The following is a 20,949-nucleotide window of genomic DNA, read 5'->3' on the forward strand; positions in this document are numbered from 1 at the left end:
CAGACTGATAGTTATGTCATCTTTCCCCCAGTAAATCAACCGAAAACACATAACTATCCTTCTGTTACTGGGGTATTAAATTGCCTCAACATTTTGGGGGGGGGGGGATTTAGAATAGTAGAGTGTTAATACTTTGAACAATCGTATGACTGGCCATTTTAAGATACACACTGCCTTAAGGTTTTGTGCACAGAGAATCTACTGTATTCATGTTTTTCATCTTGGGCGACATTGCAAGAGGAAATTAAGCCGTCACATAAGTATGTGTCTGTCCACTTGAAAGATTCCAAGCTGCACAGATTCAGGTGACTGAGAAGACTTAGTGAGTGAAAGTTTGAATTTTGGAAGCAACATACTGCCAAAATAAAAAAGCTTAAGAAGCAGATCCTCAAAAATGTTCTTAGAAAATGAAAGCTCTTCAGAGGTCCCAACTGAAAATTGTACGTGTAAGGCTAATCTGCAGTCATTCCCGGAAATGATGGTAGCATCCAAGTTCTTGAGTTGAAGAGGGTGTTTCTAGATCATGGATGGATGTTTTATTATCCAGTTAGCTTATATTATGTGCTAATGATTCATCTTAAGTTAGTTTGTCATTCAGAGGTTTCCAAAATAGGACTTCTTTTTTGGAAAAACCTTTCCAAGTAAAGAGAGTAACTTTTCACCTGTGTTTTCTTTTTGTTTTCTAAGCCAAGGAGGGTGATACATGGCTAAAAACTACTCAAAGGGACAAAAATGAACCTCTTTGGCCAAATCACTAATACTGACAAATGATTACATGACATTTCTTCTCAGAATCAATCCAGTCAGATTACCTTTACTTGCGACTCTAGTTGGGTCTGGTAAAACCCTCTTGCGTGTGAACTTTGCAAGAGCTGAGATTCATTCTAATTCATCGTTTTTCACCTCTCACTTAAGGTGAACGAACCATTTTTAGAAGCAAAAGACAAATTTGGAATGATACCTTTCCATAATCTGTGCCCTAAAAGAAATCTTGCCTTGAGCGTCTGGTTTGTTTTCTCTGTTGCTTTCTCATACCCAGCGGTTACATGGTGTTTGTTTTACTTACTTTTAATAGTAGGTGTTCGGTAAGAGACGCATGTGCCCGCTGGTTGTTTTTTTTTGTTGTTGTTGTTTTATGTTATAGTTTGAAATGTAAATTTTAGGGCAGGGCTGTGTTTAGATTGTGTCCACAGATTGAGGCCTAAGACACATTTGCCACACTCAACGCTTGATTGTAGAGAGCTCAACCAAAGAAGCGTTTAGACTGTTGCGGTAGAAAGCACATGTCCGGGCGCAGTGCACGGGTGTTCCCGAAATGCACACACCTTTCCTTTGCCTCAGTCTTTTTGTAACTGTCTTAGAAACAGCCAGGACTCTGACATTTGTCTCGAAGCTAGCCGGCCGGCCATCGCTGTCCAAGGATTTGGAGAATGTCCTGTATGTGAAGCCTCATGCCTCGGTGCTGGGAGAGTGCTAAGAGTACCCGCCTGCCTCAGGAATGTAGGCGTTCAGTTGTGAGATCTGGTTCCATGGTACCTTGCTGTTCTCTTAAGTTGTTTTTTTTTTTTTTTTTTTTTTTTTTAATGTTTTTATTTACGTTTGAGAGCGAGACACAGAGAGAGAGCACGAGCTGGGGAGGGGCAGACACAGAATCGGAGGCAGGCTCCAGGCTCCGAGCTGTCAGCACAGAGCCCGACACGGGGCTCCATCCCACCAACCCTATGGTCATGACCCGAGCTGAAGTGTGATGCTTAACCGACTGAGCCACCCAGGCGCCCCTTTGCTGTTCTCTTAAAACCGTTTGTCTAATGTTTGATAGTTTTACACGTTATTATAAGGGAAATAGGGAATATTGACTTTCCACCTGACCACTTAATATTGAGTGCTTTCTCTTGTTGTTGTAACTGTTTCCGCTCGTCTCAATTATCCAGGCCTTTGCTTCACCGGCTAATCTCAAGTCTTGGGGTTGATTTGTGAGTTTATGTAGGTCCCCCTGTTAGGAGGTGTGGGCCCCTTTGTTACATTTCTTCCCTAGCCATTTTCATTTTACTTTTATTGTTTTTTATATAACACTTCTGTATTTTCATGTAGTTAAATCTGTGGTTCTTTTCCTTGGTTTCTTTTTTTTTTTTTCCTAAAAATTTGATCACTAATTAGTTCGTTTTCTTTTTAAATTTAAAAATTGTCTAGCTCTTCGTGCTACCTGGATTTCTTTTGGCTTAACATACAAGGCAAAATATATTTTTCCTCCTCTTCTTACTAGCTAATCACCATTTACAAAACAATGCTTCCATTTTTCCTCATCCTGACGATGCCTGGCTTTATCACAGAGGGTTTTCTTCTGTGTCCCTGGGTCTATTTCTTCGTTTTCTCTTGGTCTGGATCCCTCTTTCTGTATGAGTAAATACAATTTCATTTCTTGCTTTGTAAGTTACTACCTGGTAAAGTCAGGACTTCACTTCCTTTGGTTCTGGTGTCCCATGGAATCTTCTTCCTCTTCTTTTTTTTTTTTTAAATTTATTTTTATTTATTTTGAGAGAGAGAGACAGTGCAAGTTGGGTAGGGGCAGAGAGCGAGGCAGACACAGAATCCCAAGCAGGCTTCCTGCTGCCAGCGCAGAATGCGACATAGAGCTTGAACTCACGAAACTGTGAGATTGTGACCTGAGCCAAAACCAAGAATGGACGCTTAACCGACTGAGCCATGGTTCAGGTGTCCCTAGAATCTTCTTTTAAATCCATCCGTGCATCTCGCTGCATTTTGGTTGTAATTGTGTTAAAGGTATAAATTGACTTAGAGGTGAAGGCCATGTTCACAATATTTGGCTTCCCTTTTTCTAAAAGGATCACAGCATGATTACTCATTTATTCAGACCTTTTTGTTTTTTATAATAGGCCTTAGGCATTCCTCATTAATGTTTAATCATTTCTGAGTGCTGAGTGATTGATGACTTGTGGGCCAGCAGTCTGTGTGTGTTTCAGGATTTGGAGGGAAACCAGTCTCATAACAGTTCTCCACGCTCCCCAGACCGCAAAGCCTCTTCGAACCATTTCACACTTGATCTTGGCAGGCAGGCTTTCTTCTTTTGCCCAAAGAAAATTCGGTAGAAGGGTCAGTGTTTTTAAGTTGCTTACTTGATGTTTTTCCCATCTTAGGATTATTTCATTATTTGCTGTAAGACTGTTCTGGTACAATGTTGTTATAGTTTGCTTTGATTCAGTGACTTTCTGAAAAGAAAATTAGCAACCAGTTTCGATCCTGCTTTTCATTTGGCCTCTACAAAAGGGATGCGGCGTCGGTGGGTGGGGGAAGCCGTGGCCTGGGCGCCCGCACTGCCTGGTCCTTACCTTTTGTCCACCACGGACGGGATCTGTAAACTTGAACGAAACATTTAACTTTTCTTTGAGTTTGTCTAACTGATATTGGAGAAGGTGAGGAGAAGAGTAAAGCATGCTTTATAAGGCCACGTCATGTGTGCGATACCTTGTGAGTAAGATCATAGGCCTAATGTCTGTAGTAGCTTCATGAGAAAGCCAGCTGGTGGAAAGGGCTTAAAATAAGTATTGGGTCTGTTTCCTTGGCTGATCCCTCCACCAGGTATCGTGTACCCTGACTGACTAATGAACGGACAGGCCTTCCTTTGCTTGTAGCTTCTCCTTGAGCGGCCTGGTGTTCTCCCTGTGGGAGCGACTACAGCCCTCTCCCACCAGGATTTGAGTTGCTTTGTTCAGATAGTATTTCGATCGAGTGTCTTGAGGCCAGGGTTTTGTCCTCCCCTCCTCCAGCTTCAGCACGCTGCTTGACCAGTGTTGTCGTGGAAAGGTTGAACGAATGGCTCTAATACAGGGCACTGTACTTTGAAATTGCTCAAGTGAGTGATTTGAACAATGAGATGTAAAGTCACCTTGGGCCCCTCCCCCCACCTCTCCTCATGCCTAGACTTTTGGGTTCCTGAGCCCGGGGTGTAGGCAGTGGTCACAGCTGGACTGGGTGTACCCCTGCCTGATGCATTCTTCTTAATGCCTTCTTTCCACTTACTGTTCACAGTCCCCGGACACATGAATTGAACAGAAATTCACATGGTACTTAAATGTTACCTTGAGAATACACTAAACCATGAATTTAGGATGTCCTTTCTACTTTCTTCTGCCACCGTTCGGAATTCCTAGACATATATGACTAGGGAACCTTTGGGAAATAACTGTTGTAATGAATTTTTTTTACAGAGGAATTTATTAAAGGAAGGGGTTTTTTTGTTTATTTTTCAGAGAGAGAGAGAGCGCGCGCAAATGCACAAGCAGGGGAGGGGCAGAGAGAGAGGGAGACACAGAATCTGAAGCAGGCTCCAGGCTCTGAGCTGTCAGCATAGAGCCTGATGGGGGATTCAAACCCAAAAACCATGAGATCGTGACCTGAGCTGAAGTCGGACGCTTAATGCAACTGAACCACCCAGGTGCTCCATATTAGAGTAAGGACTTCAAATTCCAGTGTAGGGTCCCTCTACTCCACCAGGTGGCGTCAGATTAAGCTGTGATTTGCTGGTTGAATTGGGTCAAAGCACAGAAAAAATCGTCTCCTCCAAATCCTTATTCATGAATAAAGCTAATTTTTTTGGAGCACTTTTCTGTTAGATTCTGAAATTTTATACAACATCAAGAAGTCTGAAGGGTAGGGTTTTCTTATTCTGTGACAGATATTCTCAAAGGTACAGAAAAAACGAGGGACTGATTTCTTAGGCAGCGTTGATTCTGAGGTTCCTTTTTTTTCCTGGGTTCCTGGGTCTGACTCTTGGGAGTTTGGATCAGGCATTGGGTTTAACGATTCTCGTGAATGAAACAGGTTCTAGGGTCAGTTGGATTTCTTGGATGATCTCACTCATTGTCACTGTACTCACTCATAGAGGGAAATCTTTTCCTAAGTATCGCCCTGTGTTCTGAGGCCCTCTGGGTACTGGTTAGTGCACGTTAGAATAAGCTTGTTAGAAATTCCATACTTTTTGTTCCTGTACTTAAAACTGCTTTTTTTCTTCGGTGCCGTTATTTTAGCAAGGATGTCACTATATTTCACAGGAGATGCTTTTATTCCCATTCTGACTTCTCTCTTAAGCCTTGTGAATGCTGCTAGGTAAGAATTAAGGCCAAAAGCAGACCTCCCCTCACTCTAAGGTTCAGAAGCACGACTAACTCAACAAACATTTGAGATCTGTGCTCCAAGTGCAAAGATGAATGAATCTAGCACCAGTCAGTACCGCCAGGTAGTGTGGTGGGCAGGTAGGGTCGCCTACAGTGTGAGTCCAGGGATGGGTCTGTGACAGGTTGTTGGAGCGTGGAGGCGGGACATCCACATCAGGTCGCGGAAAGCTGCTCAGAGGGGATGGCGCTGGGGCGGGAAGGGTTTCCCAGGAGAGTGAGTTGTCAGCCTTCAGGTGAGTGTATTGGAAAGTAGAGAGAAGATGGAGGGGTGGGGGAAAGCAGAAGGTGTGCAGGAAGCTGAGGAGCAAATTTGGTCATCTGTAGTTATTTTGATTCCTTGAACCCATATAGGAATATAGATATTTTGGTTTTTTGAATTCCTTGTATTTTAAAAATAGCATCATCTTCATTTTCTAATTGTTTTCTGATGTTTTGTACCTTTTGAAGGTTGTCCTATTTCTACCTATTTGAAGGTGTTGGGGGGGGGGAGAGAGAGAGAATCCTATTTCTTCAAGGTTTTGGTTTGCTTGTTTGATGTCTTTTGTTTTTGAAGCTGGAGTAAGACTCCAAAGAACCAAAAACATTAAAATCTTAAAAAACTCTCAGGGATCCTCTATAATGAAGTCACAAGCTTATAGTGAAATAACTCAGTGCAGACAAACCCATTTGCAGTCTCTACTTGACCACTTTTGATGTAAAGTTGAGTGGGTAAGCTGATGCTGGGCTGAGCCCTTCCCTGAGTCAAGCCCTTTCTCTGGATGAGCCAGTCTTCACTGCCAGTCTCTGAAGGAGGAGCTGTGACTGTCTCAGGTGGGGAACAGGCTCTCAGGAGGTTGTTAACGCCCTGGAGGCCACTGCGGTGGGCAGAATAATGCACCCCTAAAGATACCCACGCCGTAATCACCACGGCCTGTGAGTATGGTACCTTACATGGCAAGCAGGAACCCAAGGTGCTAATCAGCTGACCTTGATTATCTGGATTATCTGAGTGGGCCCAGTGTAATCAGGACGATCCTTGAAATTGGAATTGAGAAGCAGGGGCACCTGGGTGGCTCAGTCGGTTAAGTGTCCGACTCTTGGTTTCGGGTCAGGTCCTGAACTTGCAGTTTGTGAGTTTGAGCCCCACGTCAGACTCTGTGCTGACAGTGCAGAGCCTGCTTGGCATTCTCTCCCTCCCTGCGCCACTCCCCACCCCCCCCGCCCGCCCGCCCTAAACCGCTCTCTCTCAAATAAATGAACTTAAAAAAAAGTTGGAATTGAGAGCCAAAGAATAGTGTCAAAGTGATGCAATTTGAGAAGGACTTGTCCTGCCGCCCCTGACTTTGAAGCTGGGAGGGGCCACGAGCCAAGGATCGCAGGGGGTCCGCCGAAGCTGGAAAGGGCAGGACCTGGGTTCTCCTCCCCTGGAGCCTCCCGAAGGGGCATGCCCTGCTGACCCCGTGATGTTAGGCCAGTGAGGCCTGTTTTGGGCTTCTGGCTTCCAGAATCGTGAGATTAATTTGTGTCCTTTCATGTCTTTTAATCTCCTGAATCTGTGCAACTTTGTTACGGTGGAGGGAGCTGACTCAGTCACGAAGCAGTGCACAGGGAGCTGAGGTAGGAAGCCAGGATCCCGTTCCTCCCATTTACTGTTGTGCTGTCTTGGGATGAGGAGGATGACCCAGTATGGTGTTTCCCGCCTCCTGGCCTTTGCCCCTGACGCTGCTTTACTGGAAGCCCTTTCCCTAGTTAACATCCACCTTTCTGGTTTCTCCAGGCCTACCTCAAGGCCTTGTGGCATTTATAAACACTGCCTTGCTAGCGTTACGTCTGGCACGTTAGGGACACGGAATGGAGACGTGCGTCCCACCAGCCCCCTTCCTGGACCTCGTGCTGCACTAGTTGGCTGTGTTCCCACTCAGCAGCTGGCATTGTTTTCTAATGTTCCCTTGGGCTTTCTTAGTGTCTTCCCAGCACAAAGTTCCCATAGGCCCAGACTGAGTCTCCTCATAAGTCATTTTAGTGGCAGGTGCCCTGTGGGACCACAGACTACCCGGTCCTTCTACCTTCCAGCTGGTCTTCCATCTGTAAGATGCCCTGGTTGCATTGGACCTTGGCCTGTTTTTGGAAGCTTGGGAGCTAAGAATTGTTTTTATATCGGGGAAGGGTTGTTGGTGAGAAAAAAAATAAAAGGAGGTGTGACCCCTAACTAAGAGCAACCTAAATGGGGTTGGAGGAGGGATTTGTAACTGAGTGGGTTTCTTTCGTGAAGTCCTTCCTTCTCTGAAGGTGTAAAAACAGAAAGGAATTTAAGTGCAGTAACGCACAAGGAAAGTATTTGAATTGATCGTTGTAATGTGCTTTGGTTAAATGGGGACGGAGGGGGTGCGGGTGTCAGTTCACGGTCGTGTGAGTGCGCATGACGTGTGTATCGCTGCATTTTGTGTTCCCCTGAATGCATTTGGAGGTACATTTCTGTCCTCCCTAATTCAAGAGAAAGTAGAAGTCACAGCGAAAGAGTTCCGTATTTACTTAGCACTCAGCAGTGTCATGGCAAGCCCTGGAATGCGCGTGTTGTCATCTCGGGCACCCAGTGCCAGATTAATTTCTAGATGATTGCTTTGTGCCTTATATTGACTTTTGAAAATACACACATCTCAAAGTGACATTTCTAGGGACAAAATGCAAGTAATAGCTTTAGTTCGTTATGTTGAAAACAAACATTTCTGTGATCTGTTACATTTCTTTGAAGGCTTTTTGCATTTGCATGAATGTTTTATTGGAAATGTGGGAAATCATCCATTGAAAAATTATGAATCACTGTGTAAATGCTGAATAACGGGAGGGGAGTGGTTATTCCTTTTAATATAATCCCATCTCCCTTTTTTGTGTCTTGTCTAAAACCTTGGAAAGGAGACTGGGAAAGCAGAAGGTAATAGAAATGGCAAAGTATGGAGTAAAATGAGGATCGTTCCCAGGGTGGAAGGTTCCGTGATGCAGGTTTGCCTTTTGGGATGTCACTGTTGCCCAGAATACAGACTGGAGAGCTGTTTTCCCAGGGGGTCCGTGGCCTCCTAACTATGCTGATGAAAAGACTTGATCCAGTGGGATTAAAGTATCATGCTTTGTTTGTTAGCAGTTCTCTTTAGGAGTATTTTTCTTGACCTGATACTATGTTTTGCTCCACGATCCCTGAGAGATTAGTTCACACAGATGTCTCCTGGATAGCACATGGCCCGTCCTGATGTCAAAGTTTCTGCACTGCTCAGCTGCAGTGTTTCTGCGCATTCTTTCAGTGTATCTTTGGGGGCCTTACTCTGCAGTGCACCAGGTGCTGTTAGCTCTAGGCTTCTGAGAGAATTTCACAAGCTCAGTGGTTTTATACCTAGAGTCAAGATCTGGAGACCCACCTTTTCCTTCCTGAGGGAGAGATAGGGACACACACTATTAAAAATGAAAATAATTGGGGCATCTGGGTGACTCCGTGAAATGTCCGATTCTTGATTTCGGCTCAGGTTTGTGGGTTCGAGCCGTGCATTGGGTTCTGCCCTGACAGTGTGGAGCCTTCTTGGGCTTCTTTCTCTGCTTCTGATTCTCTCTCACTCACTCAAGAATAAATAAACTTAGCAAAGTTTAAAAGTAATCATTCTCTGCTGTTGGAGGGGTTTTTGTGGGGAAAAAAGTGTGAGAAATATTCTTAGGTCTCCTTCCCAGATCATTGCCCATCATTAAGACTTACTGGCTAAGGGCGCCAGGGTGGCTCAGTCGGTTGAGCGTCTGACTCTTGATTTTGACTCAGGTCATGATCCCAGGGTCATTGGGATAGAGCCCTGTGTCGGGCTTCGTGCTGAGCGTGGACCCTGCTTAAGATTCTCTCTCTCCCCCTCCCTCCGTCTCCCCCACTTACATGCATGCGCTCACTCTCTCTAAAAAAAAAAAAAAAAAAAAAAAGACTTACTGGCTGCTAGATTTATTATCTCAGCCTAATTTTCTTCCTGAGTTTATATGAATCTCACTTTTTCATGATTACCACTGTGGCATAGTCCAATAGAAATGTAACATAAACCACATAGATATTTTTAAATTTACCTGTGGCTGCATTAAAAGTTGACAAGAGGGGCACCTAGGTGGCTCAGTCAGTTAAGTTAAGTGGCCAGCTTCTGCTCAGGTCATGATCTCGCAGTTCATGGGTTTGAGCCCCGTCAGGCTCTGTGCACACAGCTTGGAGTCTGGAGCCTGCTTTGAATTCTGTGTCTCTGCCCTTCTCCCCCTCATGCTCTGTTTCTCTCTGTTTCTCAAAAAATGAAGAAAAAATGAAGAAAAACATTAAAAAAATTTTTTAAAGTTAAGAAACTGGTAAAAATAACTTCTATCTATAAAATAATACATTTTGTTTAGCCCAGTGTATTCAGGTTATTGCCATTTCAACAGGCGGTCAGTATAAAAACTATTGAGATATTTTATAGACACTTTTTGAACCAAGTCTCTTATGCTTTTACACTTAACAGCATGTCTCAATTCAGGTGCTGAATTTTCATTGGAAACTCCTGATCTTTGTTTCAATTACGTAAAAATTACAGTGGAAAAAGAGGTATATCCTCAAGTTGTTTTATATATACTTCAGAGTTGTCCAGGGACTGAGTTGAGTGTCGCTTTAAAACTAATTAAGATCAAGTAGAGATAAAAATTGAGTCCCTTACTTGCTCATGTTTCAAGTGCTTGTTAGCGTAGCGGCTCCCATATAGGACTGTGCAGCTGTGGACAGAGGCCTCTGACCCCAGTGTCCCAGCGTGACGCAAATTTTTCTTGAGCTACTGAGTCCCCTGCAAGCACATCCCCGAGGTAAATGTGTCAGATTTGTGCTCCCGGCTACCTGTCATCGCTGAGTGTGAGTTGTATAATGTTCCTTCAGGCAAATGTATTATTAATTTTGAAACCATCAAAACTCTGTCCTCTTTGCTAACAAAAGAAACTATTGTTACTCTTTCTGGAATGGTTGAGAATTTTAACATTTTTGCCTCCACGAGGTAGTTCTTGCCTCGGTGTGTGTGTGCTTTACCCCAGTACCAAACTGAAGTTTTAATATTAAAAATTGAATTTAAGTCATGTGGTTTTAAGTAAAATAAAGTACTTTGATGTTAAAACAGTATGCCAAAGCCCCAAAACAAAAGTCTTGATGTAAACCAGAGATCCCAAATGAGCCAGATGGATCTGAGTAGAAACCAGATGGACTTTCAGATTCTCGCATCCTCAGCGCGTCCTTGGTGGCTGGCGCGAGGTAAATGGTGACCGTGGAAGATGGAAGGCACAAGAAGGTCAGCAGAAGCCATTCTAGGGGGGAGTAGTGGGGGAAGCAGGGGTGGAGCTTTCCATCAGCGGCACAGAAGCAGCCCAGCCTCAGAAGATCACAAGGGCGGTTTGCCTAAGCGCCAAAAGTAGAGGCCCGGTCCGATCCAAGTGAGACCATTTGTTACCGGGTGCACGCAAACCGTGATGCGGCGCAGGGGGCCCAGATGGTGGTCATCTGTGCTGTGGGCCTCGCAGCTGAGGGACCCGGGGCCAGGGGCTCAGCGCCTTTTGTAGCAAGCGATGGATGCGTATCGCCAGTCTTCACGCGGTGGTCACCTTGACCCGCGTAGTTGCCTGAGGCACCGGCTGCAGGAGCTGCTCAGCGACCACTGCTTTTGCCCAGACGTTCTTTCCTGGTCTCGCTGTATCTCGCAGCGGTCTCTGTGACACCTTTCACTGGGTGGTGAAGAGACTTTACATTTTTAAAAATTAATTGAATATGATCATGTATGTCGTTGTTTGACCTTTTGGTGGAGGAGGGGAGAGCATTATTCTGAGTTTATTTACTTAATTAAGTTTTTTTATGTTTATTTATTTTGAGAGAGAGCGTGCACGTGTGCAAGCAAGCAGGGGACGGGCAGGGAGAGAGGGAGAGAGAATCCCAAGCAGGCTCCATGCTGTCATCACAGAGCCCAACTTTGGGCTCGATCCCCTGAACTGTGAGATATGACCTGGGCCAAAGTCAGACATTTCACTGACTGAACCACCTCGGAACCCCTGAAATTACTCACTTTATAAATGACAGAGATTCCCTACTATAGAAAGCCTTGAAGCCCTGCTTAACAGAAAATGTTCTGGGCATAGAGATAGAAATGTTATTTTTTTGTGTCTTTCTTACGCTATAAACTTCCCCTGCTAATTCAAGTACTCCTTGTACACATGAGAGTGCAAATTTAAGCTGCTTCTTCTAGCAAGATTTCCGCTATATGCAGGAACTTAAAATAGACGTGTGATTTTCGTAGATCTCTCTATGTGTGAAAAATAAAATTTTGAAATTGTGATATGTTTGGACGTGCGAGAATCTGCTGTGTGCAGGAAGGCAGGCTGTCCATTCTTTTTAGTGCAGTTAAACAGGTTCTTGAATGGGCCTTTTCAACTTACGGGGCAGGCTGTCCCTTATTATTCCTCTGCTCCAATAAACCACGTTGCCGACATTGGCAGACTTTCAAATGAACTTCGTCACTGGCTGCCTCCTTCCTTTCCTTCTTGTCTTCTTAGCTGTGGGCATCCACCAAGATATTTAGTCTTCTCCTAGAGGGTGGCGTCTTCCATCAGTTCATACCCTCTCTTACGTCCTGCTTTTTCTTCTGACAGATTGGCATCTGAGCTTACCTGCTGTGCCATTTTTTAAAATTCTGATTTTGAGCCAATTTTGTACTTGTAGAAAAGTTGCAGAAATAGGACAGGGAGTTCCTCAAATTTCTACCTTCACCTCGCTTCCCCCATTGTTCACATATTATGTAACCATTTGTTATAAAGGTGCTTGGGCCAGAATTAAGAACGTAACATTGGTATGGTTATTATTATTATTATTATTATTATTATTATTATATTTTTTTATTCAAAACAAATTTTTAATGTTTATTTTTGAGAAAGAGAACGCGCGCAAGCAGGGGAGGGGCAGAGACAGAGGGAGACACAGACTCCGAAAGTAGGCTCCAGGCTCTGAGCTGTCGGCGTAGAGCCCGACACGGGGCTCGAGCCCACAAACCACGAGATCCTGACCTGAGCCGAAGTCCAACACTTAACCGACTGAGCCACCCAGGCCACCCAGTATCATTGACTGAACCGCAGAGCTCATTTGCATTTTTCCCATGTTTTCACCGATGTTTCTTTTCTGTTCCAGTATCCAATCTTGGATCCCACATCACTTTTAATTCTTTTTTCTCCATCTCCTCCAACCTGTGACATCTCCTTAGTCTTTCCTTGTCTTCTATGACCTTGACACTTTTCAGGGATAGTGGTCATTGTTTATTTTGTTGCTCAGATAGTTGCAGGTTCCACCTTTAGGAGTGTCTTGGGTTCGCTCCTGTGTCCTTTGAACAAGTTTCATTCTTTTTATGAGCACATCTTTATTGTGACATAAAACGTTTCAATCTGCTTTTGTACTCTCCTTGCCTCGGCTCTGGAATTAGCTTCTTCTCCAGGGAGCCCTGGTTTCTTTTATTGAAGAATGGCATTTAGAAACCAAGATCTGGGCGTCGGGTGTGCTCTTTGGTATGAGGGGTCATAACTTTTGGCCTTTTCAGCAGGTAGAGCTAGGACATCTATGTATTTATACCCACATGTATGTATATGTTTGTAGTTCTGTTTCTGTTACGTGTGTGTGTGCGCACGCATGTATGTGTGAAAAGCTGTAAGTTTATCAAAATTCCTTCTGATTCCAGTCTCACACCAGAGTGGAGCGCTCTTCTGTTAGTGTCGAACTTCGTCCACCCACCCTGAGACTGGCTCTCAGTCGTCTTTAGATTTACAGTGCCTGGTCAGGACACTGTTTCAGTGACTCACTTCTTAACTCTCCACCCCTACCCCCTCCACCATGGAGTGGCAGTTACGTTTATTTGTTAGTGCTTGTATTCCACATTGGGCTCCCGCACGTAGTGGTCGATTTAATGATTTTCGTTTCTGAGGATGTGAAGGGTGAACCATGCTCTGGTTCCAAGGGTCCGATACACAAAGGTCTCTGAGCAGGACCAGGCTGCCTCACCCCTGTTCTCCGGAACCCATTTCCTTTCCTTTCCCGTCCTGGCCCCCCTTCCTTCCACACATAACCAATCTCTGTCACTTGTGACTTATTCTTCTGGTGTTTCTTTGGTTTTGTGCCGTTTTATGTTTTTGTTATTTTTTAATGTTGGTTTATTTTTTAGAGAGAGTGCACGTGCAAGTGGGGGAGGGGCAGAGAGGGAGGGACAGGATCTGAAGCAGGCTCTGCACCCACAGCAGAGAGCCTGGCATGGGGCTCGAACTCATGGGCCATGAGATCATGACCTGAGCCGAAGTCGGACGCTCAACCGACTGAGCCACCCAGGCGCCCCGCTTTTGTGCTATTTTAAACTCCTCAGATTTGGGGGAAAGATAGATGGTCCAACGTGGCCTCAGAGATTGCTGTTCCTGCTTCCTCCCTGCTGGTCGCACCTTGTCTGAGGGGAAGAGGGCACCTCTGCCAGGGAGTGGGGTTAAGCTGGAAGCTTGGTGTGGTCAGTACCTTAATATTTTTATATTTTGGCTGCTTGGGTATAACTTGGTAACATTTAAAGTTAAACCAATGTCTTACTTCACATCTAATAAAGCAGAAAGGGGATAGGAAAGAATGTACTTTTTCCTACATCGTCTTATCCGCTAGCTCTCCACAAATACTAGATATTGTAGTCAATTTTTAGGCACACAAATGCTGTGTATACTCCTTGAGGGAAAGAAAGCTTATACTTTCTTTGATCTCTTCCCCCCCCCCACCCCCCACCCCCACCCACCCCCTGGCCACAACTATTTTTCTTACTTTTTGGAGGCTTTATACTTTTCTGAACACATGTGCCTGTAAGAAACAAACGTATATTGTTCCATCAGGTGTGAGTTATTTTTGGTATTCTGAGAGAGAGACAGCACGAGTGGGGGAGGGGCAGAGAGAGAAGGAGGGAGAGAATCCCCAGGATGCTCTGCGCTGCCAGCGCCGAGCCCAAAGTGGGGCTCGATCTCACGAATCATGAGATCATGACCTGAGCCGAAACCAAGAGTCAGACGCTTAACCAACCGAGCCAACCTTTTAAATGAAGAGGTACACTTTATCTTTCTTCAGCTTGCTTTTTCACTCACATATGGCTTTAAAAAATGTTCGCATTGTGTGGACAGCCCTGCCCCATTGTTTTTCACATCTGCAGAGTACTTCCTGGTGACTGTCCTTCGTGTGCCTCTTGGTGCACGTGTGCGGAGAAGCAGTGGGGCTGCAGCCTGTGTCCGCACCTCCCTGTGACAGGTGCAGCTGCTTGTGCTCCCGAGCAGCTGCCGTGTCACCGTTTCCCACCAGCGTTGTATCTGAGTATCATCTCTCTACCGCTCACCGTGCTTGGTACTTCCCGTTGTCTCAAGTTTGGGGCAGTTGGAGGGGAAAAGGGGGTATTTTGTTCTAATGGGCTTTCCTCTGAAATAGGGAAGTTGAGTGTGTGTTCATGTACTTCTAAGCCTTTTACATTTTTTCCTTTGGTTTGCCCATTTTTAATTGCTTTCTTTTTCTTATTAATTTGTTTGAGTTCTTTGTTCATGCTAGGTTCATTCATTTAACCCATATGTTTTGAGCTCTTAATATGCCTAGGCACCACTACAGGTACTGGGGTAATAGCTATAAACAAGATTCCTAATTTCACATAAGTTCCGAGGAAGCTGGTCTGAAGAAGAGAAAAATAAATCAACCAGATTCTGTAGATGTTAATAAGTGCTATAAAAAAATGGAGTGCTGGTAGAGCATCTACGTGAGTCGGGGAGGAAGCCCCAGTTTTCCGTTACGGACTTCCTCCTCTAAATGTTTGCATTGAGGCGGGGTGGTCAGGGAAGGCTTCTCGGAGCAGGTGGGGCTGGAGTTCACATCTGAATGACGAGAGGGAGGCCGGCCGTGGAAGTATCCAGACAGAGCATCATGTGCCTGGGCTCTCCATGGGGCTAATGAGTGAGGGGAACCAGGTAGCCGGCGACGAGGTCGGGTCGTCGCAGGGAGACAGCGTGCGGGTGATGATCAGAGACGTTACTCAGGAGTAGACGTGAGGTCTGTTTCTGGAGGAGATTTCTCCAGCTCCTCCTCCTCCTCTTCTAGGCTAGGTGACCAGAAAGAGCTTTGCTCTGGGGAATTTGTGCGTCAAGACTTGATGATTGGGTTTTGTGGTGGTTTTAAGGCATAGGCTTTTTCTTTAATAAAGGAAAATTTTCTGTTTCAGATTACCTAGGAACAGTACGATTTGGGGTTATCACAAATAAACATCTTGCGAAACTGGTATCCTTAGTACACTCTGGAAGTGTGTATTTACATAGACATTTCAACACATCACTTGTAAGTATTTTGAAATCACATTTATATTAGTGCAGTGGTTCTTAACCTTATTTAGGTCACAGACTTCTTTGAGAATTGGATAAAATCTCTGGGCACTCTCCCTAGGAAAGCGAACATGATTTTATATGCAAATTTAGGGTTTCTGCAACCCCACTCTGGAGCCCTTGTCCCCACTTACGAACCCAGGCATTAGAGGGCTCTCGAATGTAACATCGAGAAATTCTTTGTTTATATTCTTTGGTGTGGGCCTGGCCTCATTAGTTTTCCTCCTTGGATGCAACTGCAGGCGTAATCTGTTGGAGAACTGTTGCTCTGGGCCCATGTCCTCAGAGGTTAAGCTTCCATCAGGCGACGATGTTGGTTGTTCATTTGTGCCATTGGTCAGGAGTAGTAACATGATACGCTTTTCTCCTTAGCTGATGAAACGGGTTTTGAAGTTCTTGTTAAGTCACAGTGAGAAGTTGATGGCTTCTCACCCGAGAGCGCCTCAGTTCTCCATTGTCGTCTTTGTTCCCTGATTTCACTTGCTTTTTGCTGGACCAGCCCCAACTCAGCTATTTCTAAGCTTTTGACCTGTATGTATCCTGCTTAGTCGTGTGCCTCTGCTTAATTTATTGTTGCATCCTCAGTCCCATCACCGAGAGTTTATTTTTCTTAAGTATTTTCTGTCTCTGACTTCATTGACAGTGTCATTGACTGACAGGTGGAGTGAAGGCCAGTGTCTGTGTACCCTCTGTACACAGCCCGTTGAACCTGCGCTCCCCTTAGCCCAGCGTGCAAGTCTTATGCCTCTGGGGGCGCCTTTAGGCCCTCTCCAGGGTGCCCCCTTGGTGGCCGGTCCCCCTGGCTTCTGCAGGTCCCTCATAGCCCAGATGCTGTGCTTTATTTCTTGTAGTTCCTGTTCCCAAAGTCCAATGTATTTTTGTGTTTTCCAAATAGAAATGCGTATGTGACGTTTGGATATGTTTTTTCAACCTCCCGCCGTCCCACTTGGAGAGTCACTGTGGTGGTGGTTTCTCTCCCGCTCTCCTCGTGCCTCTGTCTAAGCTTCTGACTTGCTCTGCTTTCGCTGTGTGCCCTTCTCCATCCTCCTCGTAGAGCCAGCACAGGGCGGGTGCATTCACAGGGGAGGGCGCTGAGCAAGGAACTTAAAATAGAGAAGAGAAGGTAGGGCTGTGAGAACGGCACTGACAGATCCACTGGGTTTTACTGATCAGGTTTGTAGTCTCTAAGGTTGGTTGGTTGGTTGAACAGCAGAATTCCTCTTCTCAAATGAAGTATTCCTGGGACACCGGTTTTCTAAAATAGCCGTGGACGTCTTTGTCACGAGGCAATTTAAGTCTCTGCTTTGGAGAGTACAAAATATCTTGTTTCGTGGAACCCTCCAAAGCACTTTTTTGGGGGGGCAGTTTTGTTTGAAACCCAGTGATTCATCTCGTTGGAATTTCAGAAATAATTTTACGTTGATGTTCTTTGGTTGTTTCAGAAAAAAAAAATAGCAAAAAATCTAAGTGTCTCTTTGCTTCATTCCATACACGTTAAGTGTAATCTGTGGCCCGATACAAGTTCTAGGTCATTCACAGATTCATTCAAGTATTTGTTCTTCTAGTCCCTGGGGGGTACAGGTGACCAGAACAGATGCAAGCCTCTGCCCGAGTGGAGGGTCTGCTCCCGCCCTACGAGCCGATTTTCAAGGAAGCAGTGTAAAAATCTAAAGCCTCCTTGACTTGATAATTTCTCTGATTCATCCATTGATGCTTCTATAAGAACCCAGTCAAATGAAATAGGTCCCCTTGGCCAGGGCAGAAGAGGTCCTTGTTGCCAGAGGCAGACAGGGAGAGTTCTTTGCTCATGGCTAGGTCTGTCTGAAGAAAGCAGGAGGCATCTGTGATGGGAAAGTCACTTCTCGCAGCCACTTTTTGCTTTTCCCAAGCACTTGGTAGGCGCCGCTGCGTCTGGAGGAGCGGGGGCAGGTCCCGTCCCGCATCTCCCGTCTGCCCCCGGGCAGTGGTGGGGCGGTGGGGGCCACCGGGGGCCAGCCCCGCGTCTACCCTGTGTCGCCCTCCGCAGGTCTTTCCCAGGGAGGCCGTCAACTACACGGCGGAGAACATCCACAAGTGGGCCCTGGAGAACCGAGAGGCGCTCCTCCGCTGGCTGCGTCCACACGGCGGCAAGAGCCTCCTGCTGAACAACGAGCTGAAGAAGGGCCCGGCGCTGCTTGTGTTTCTGCCTTTCAATCCTTTAGCCGAAAGCCACCCTTTAATAGATGAGGTAAGAGTCGTCATGTTCAAAGATACCCTGTAAGGAGCAGGAGAACCTCGTGAACTTGGACGTCTCGTTCCACGTTCCATGTTCCACGTTCCACGTTCCGAGGGTTCTCTGCGTTTCCGTGGCGATACTCCCTCCGTCCGTCCGTGCCCGGGACAGGGTCCGCCGCAGCGCGTGTGGCCACACCGACAGCTGCTCGGGTCTGGGGGAGTCGGCAGGGACAGCCACACCGAACCGCGCCTGGCCGGGGAAGGACCAGGTGTCGCTCTTCTGTGATGACCGGTTCGGGGAGTGGGATAGAGGGGCTGCCCAGCGGCACGGGTGGGTGTGGCCTTGGGGATGCCCGACCACAAGCCCTGGCCGTCCTCAGCCGGCAGCCCGAGTGGAGTGGTGACACTGGCCCCCTTGTTTCTCTGAGCCTTTCCTGTCGCGTGGATAACCAGAGCGGTTCCCAGAGACAGCCGCTGTCAGGAGTCCCTGCCCCTCCTCCTGCCTCTCTGGTTTCGTCTCGAGCTCTCACTCTCTCTGGATGTCAGTTTATTTTCTACATGGGTCATTTGGAGGCACTTAGAGTAATGACAATAACCGGGGAGCGCCTGGGATTGCTAAATTGGATTTACTGGGGGGTTTTATTTTTTCCTTCCCTCAAGGATCCCTTCATTGGCCAGAACCAATTTCAGACAGCCAGTATGGCCCTGGCGGGGCTAACCAGACACCGCCTCTCCCTGAGCCCTTCCACGTGAGCCTGATGGTCTGCCTGGAGGCGATGGCGAGATGGGGTTCTTGCCCAGCCAGACCCCTGACTTTGCCACTCTGGGGGCCTCTTTATGAACATTGTTATTCCTGCTGCTACCCTGGCTTAGTGGAAGAGAGGAGAGAAATGAAATCGGTTGGTTTCTTCTCCTCTGATTAGGGAGGACTTGATGTAATAAGACTTAATTCTTCAGAAAACCTTCACTGGCTCAGATATTTTATGGACTGAGACTTTCTCCCAAATTACTCGGCCTTCACTGCATCTAATAATAAGAGCCTTAAGGCTCTTTGTAGGAGAGATGGGATTTTTAACCAAGATGTTAGCTCTGGTTTTGGATCTTTGCTTCAGCTTTTAAAATTTCTTTCTGGAGAATTCTGTTCTTGTCTGGTTTGGGCAAACCAGGGTCCTGGGTGGGGTGGTGGTCTGTGACCAGAGCCCAGTTCCTCTGTTCAGGGGGTCGTGGTTGGATTTCGGCCCCTGGTGGGAAGGCACTTGGTTTTCTGCCTTTTTCCCTTCTCTCCCCCACTTCCTCCATCTGCGGCCAGGCCGCCTCGTATTATCAGAGTTTGCCTGTGGCTCCTTTCCTCAAGGCTCAGAGTGTCCCCGCAAGGTGAGTGGATTCCCGTAACATCGGCGTATGGCTGAGGGGTTGTTGAAAACGAGATGGCATCCTAGCAGTATTATGGACTCCTTAGCCAAGCAGAGTGCTCTGTGCAGTACATTTCCCTCTTTGTTTTAGATCGATTTAGCAAATGTTTATTGAGCACTTTGTCAGGGAGCCGTGGGGAGAAGGATGGAGAAGACACAGCCTTGCTCTCATGGTCCCAGAGGCTTGTGCCGTAGGGCAGCATGAGCTTGCTTCTTGTAATTCAAGGCACAGGAAGGTCAGCCCCAGGTTTGGATTGGGGGGAATTGGAGGAGACAGGGCTCCGTCCCCAGGAAGCTGGGGGCTGGGCTGGGCGGGGCTGAGGCTGGGAGAGTCTTCGGACGGGGCAGGCATTTGGGACAGAGTTTCTGGGTGGCTGGAGGTAGGGAAGTTGCTGCGGATCCAGTGTTCGGATGTAGTGTGGGTGGTGACCCCCATAAAGGGCTGGCTGGAGAAGACCCAGATTTAAAGCCTGAAGAGGAGAGGCCCTTGGGGGCTGCTTTGAGGACTTCAGGATTAATCGTGGCCATCGGAGCCTCACTGACCAAGGAGAGGTGTCAGCAGAACCGTGTGTTACCATTATCGACGTTTTCCAGGAAAGTGGGAAGATGTAAAATGCTCGACTTGGACGGTGGTGGGGATGGGAAGTGGCAGACGGTTGAGGAAGCTTACGGGCTGTTGAGCGCAGGGAGGCAGCATACGGCGAGGGCGGTAGGGTCGGGGCTTTGGGGTGGGGGGCGTGGCGGAGGGTTCACGGGCGGGTGGCCGTGTGGTGGTTGCACTGCGAGGCCCGGTCCAGGACCAGCAGCTGCTCGCACACACTCCCGGCTCTGGAGGACACGGCATGGGCCGCACACGGCGTCAGGCCGCTGACCCCCTTGTGTGTCTAGAGAGAGTCCTAGAGGGGTCCTGAGACATCTCAGTGTGCTTGTCAAAAGACCCGGTGACTTGTTTTCAGCTTGAACAGCACTGCTTTGAGGCATTCACGGCATGGGAGTCCGATAAGCAAAGTCACGGTTGTCTTATTGGGACTTGAACATTTATCTGATTAGAGAAAATGGAGGCGGGCATTTATAGCACAGACATTTCAGGTTATTTGTCACATTTTCCTTATTCGTTCACGCGAAATTAAATAGGACATGAAGCAATTCACGTGTAAAGCCGCCTGTTGTGTCAAAGTAATAGAAGAGTAAAAACCAGTTCAGTTTACAGGAGAAAAGTAAGAATTCCTCACTTTTTAAGAGCATTACTCTACACAGGATATTTTCTTTCTTTTATTTGCATTGTTTGTTTTTGAGAGAGACAGAGCAAGCAGGGGAGGGGCAGACAGAGGGGGACAGAGGATCTCAAGCAGGTTCCCAGCTGACGGCAGTGAGCACAACACGGGGCTCGAACTCAGGAACCGTGAGATCATGACCTGAGCCAAAGTCAGACACTCAACTGACTGAGCCACCCAGGTGCCCCCAAGATATTTTCTTCAATTAGAAGAAGTTGGGGCACCTGGCGGCTCTGACTTTGGCTCAGGTCATGATCTCGAGGTTCGTGGGTTTGAGCCCCGCATCAGCCTCTGGTGCTGACAGCTCAGTGCCTGGAGCCTGCTTTGGATTCTCCATCTTCCCTCCCTCTGCCCCTCCCCGACTTGCGCTCTGTCTCTTTCAAAAATGAATAAGTGTCAAAAAATATTTTTTTAATGAAATAATAAATAATACAAAAGCATCCTTTACGT

The 20,949-nt window shown here is 46.6% G+C and overlaps 1 protein-coding gene across 3 annotated transcripts in view; it reads left to right on the forward strand.

The window, feature by feature from the left end:
- TXNDC11 (thioredoxin domain containing 11) overlaps window positions 1-20,949 on the forward strand; it is a 59,954-nt gene that overhangs the window by 25,465 nt on the left and 13,540 nt on the right. For 2 of the 3 annotated variants that reach the window (XM_045460493.1, XM_045460494.1), the window contains 2 exons: window positions 15,443-15,555; window positions 17,626-17,826. In XM_045460493.1, coding sequence (XP_045316449.1) covers window positions 15,443-15,555; window positions 17,626-17,826 — 314 coding nt within the window. Of the gene's footprint in view, window positions 1-5,099; window positions 5,125-15,442; window positions 15,556-17,625; window positions 17,827-20,949 lie in introns of those variants that run through there. The other variant, XM_045460496.1, reaches the window with a different exon arrangement.

This window comes from Leopardus geoffroyi, chromosome E3 (assembly GCF_018350155.1).
Source record: "Leopardus geoffroyi isolate Oge1 chromosome E3, O.geoffroyi_Oge1_pat1.0, whole genome shotgun sequence".
Classification (NCBI taxonomy): Eukaryota; Metazoa; Chordata; class Mammalia; order Carnivora; family Felidae; genus Leopardus; species Leopardus geoffroyi.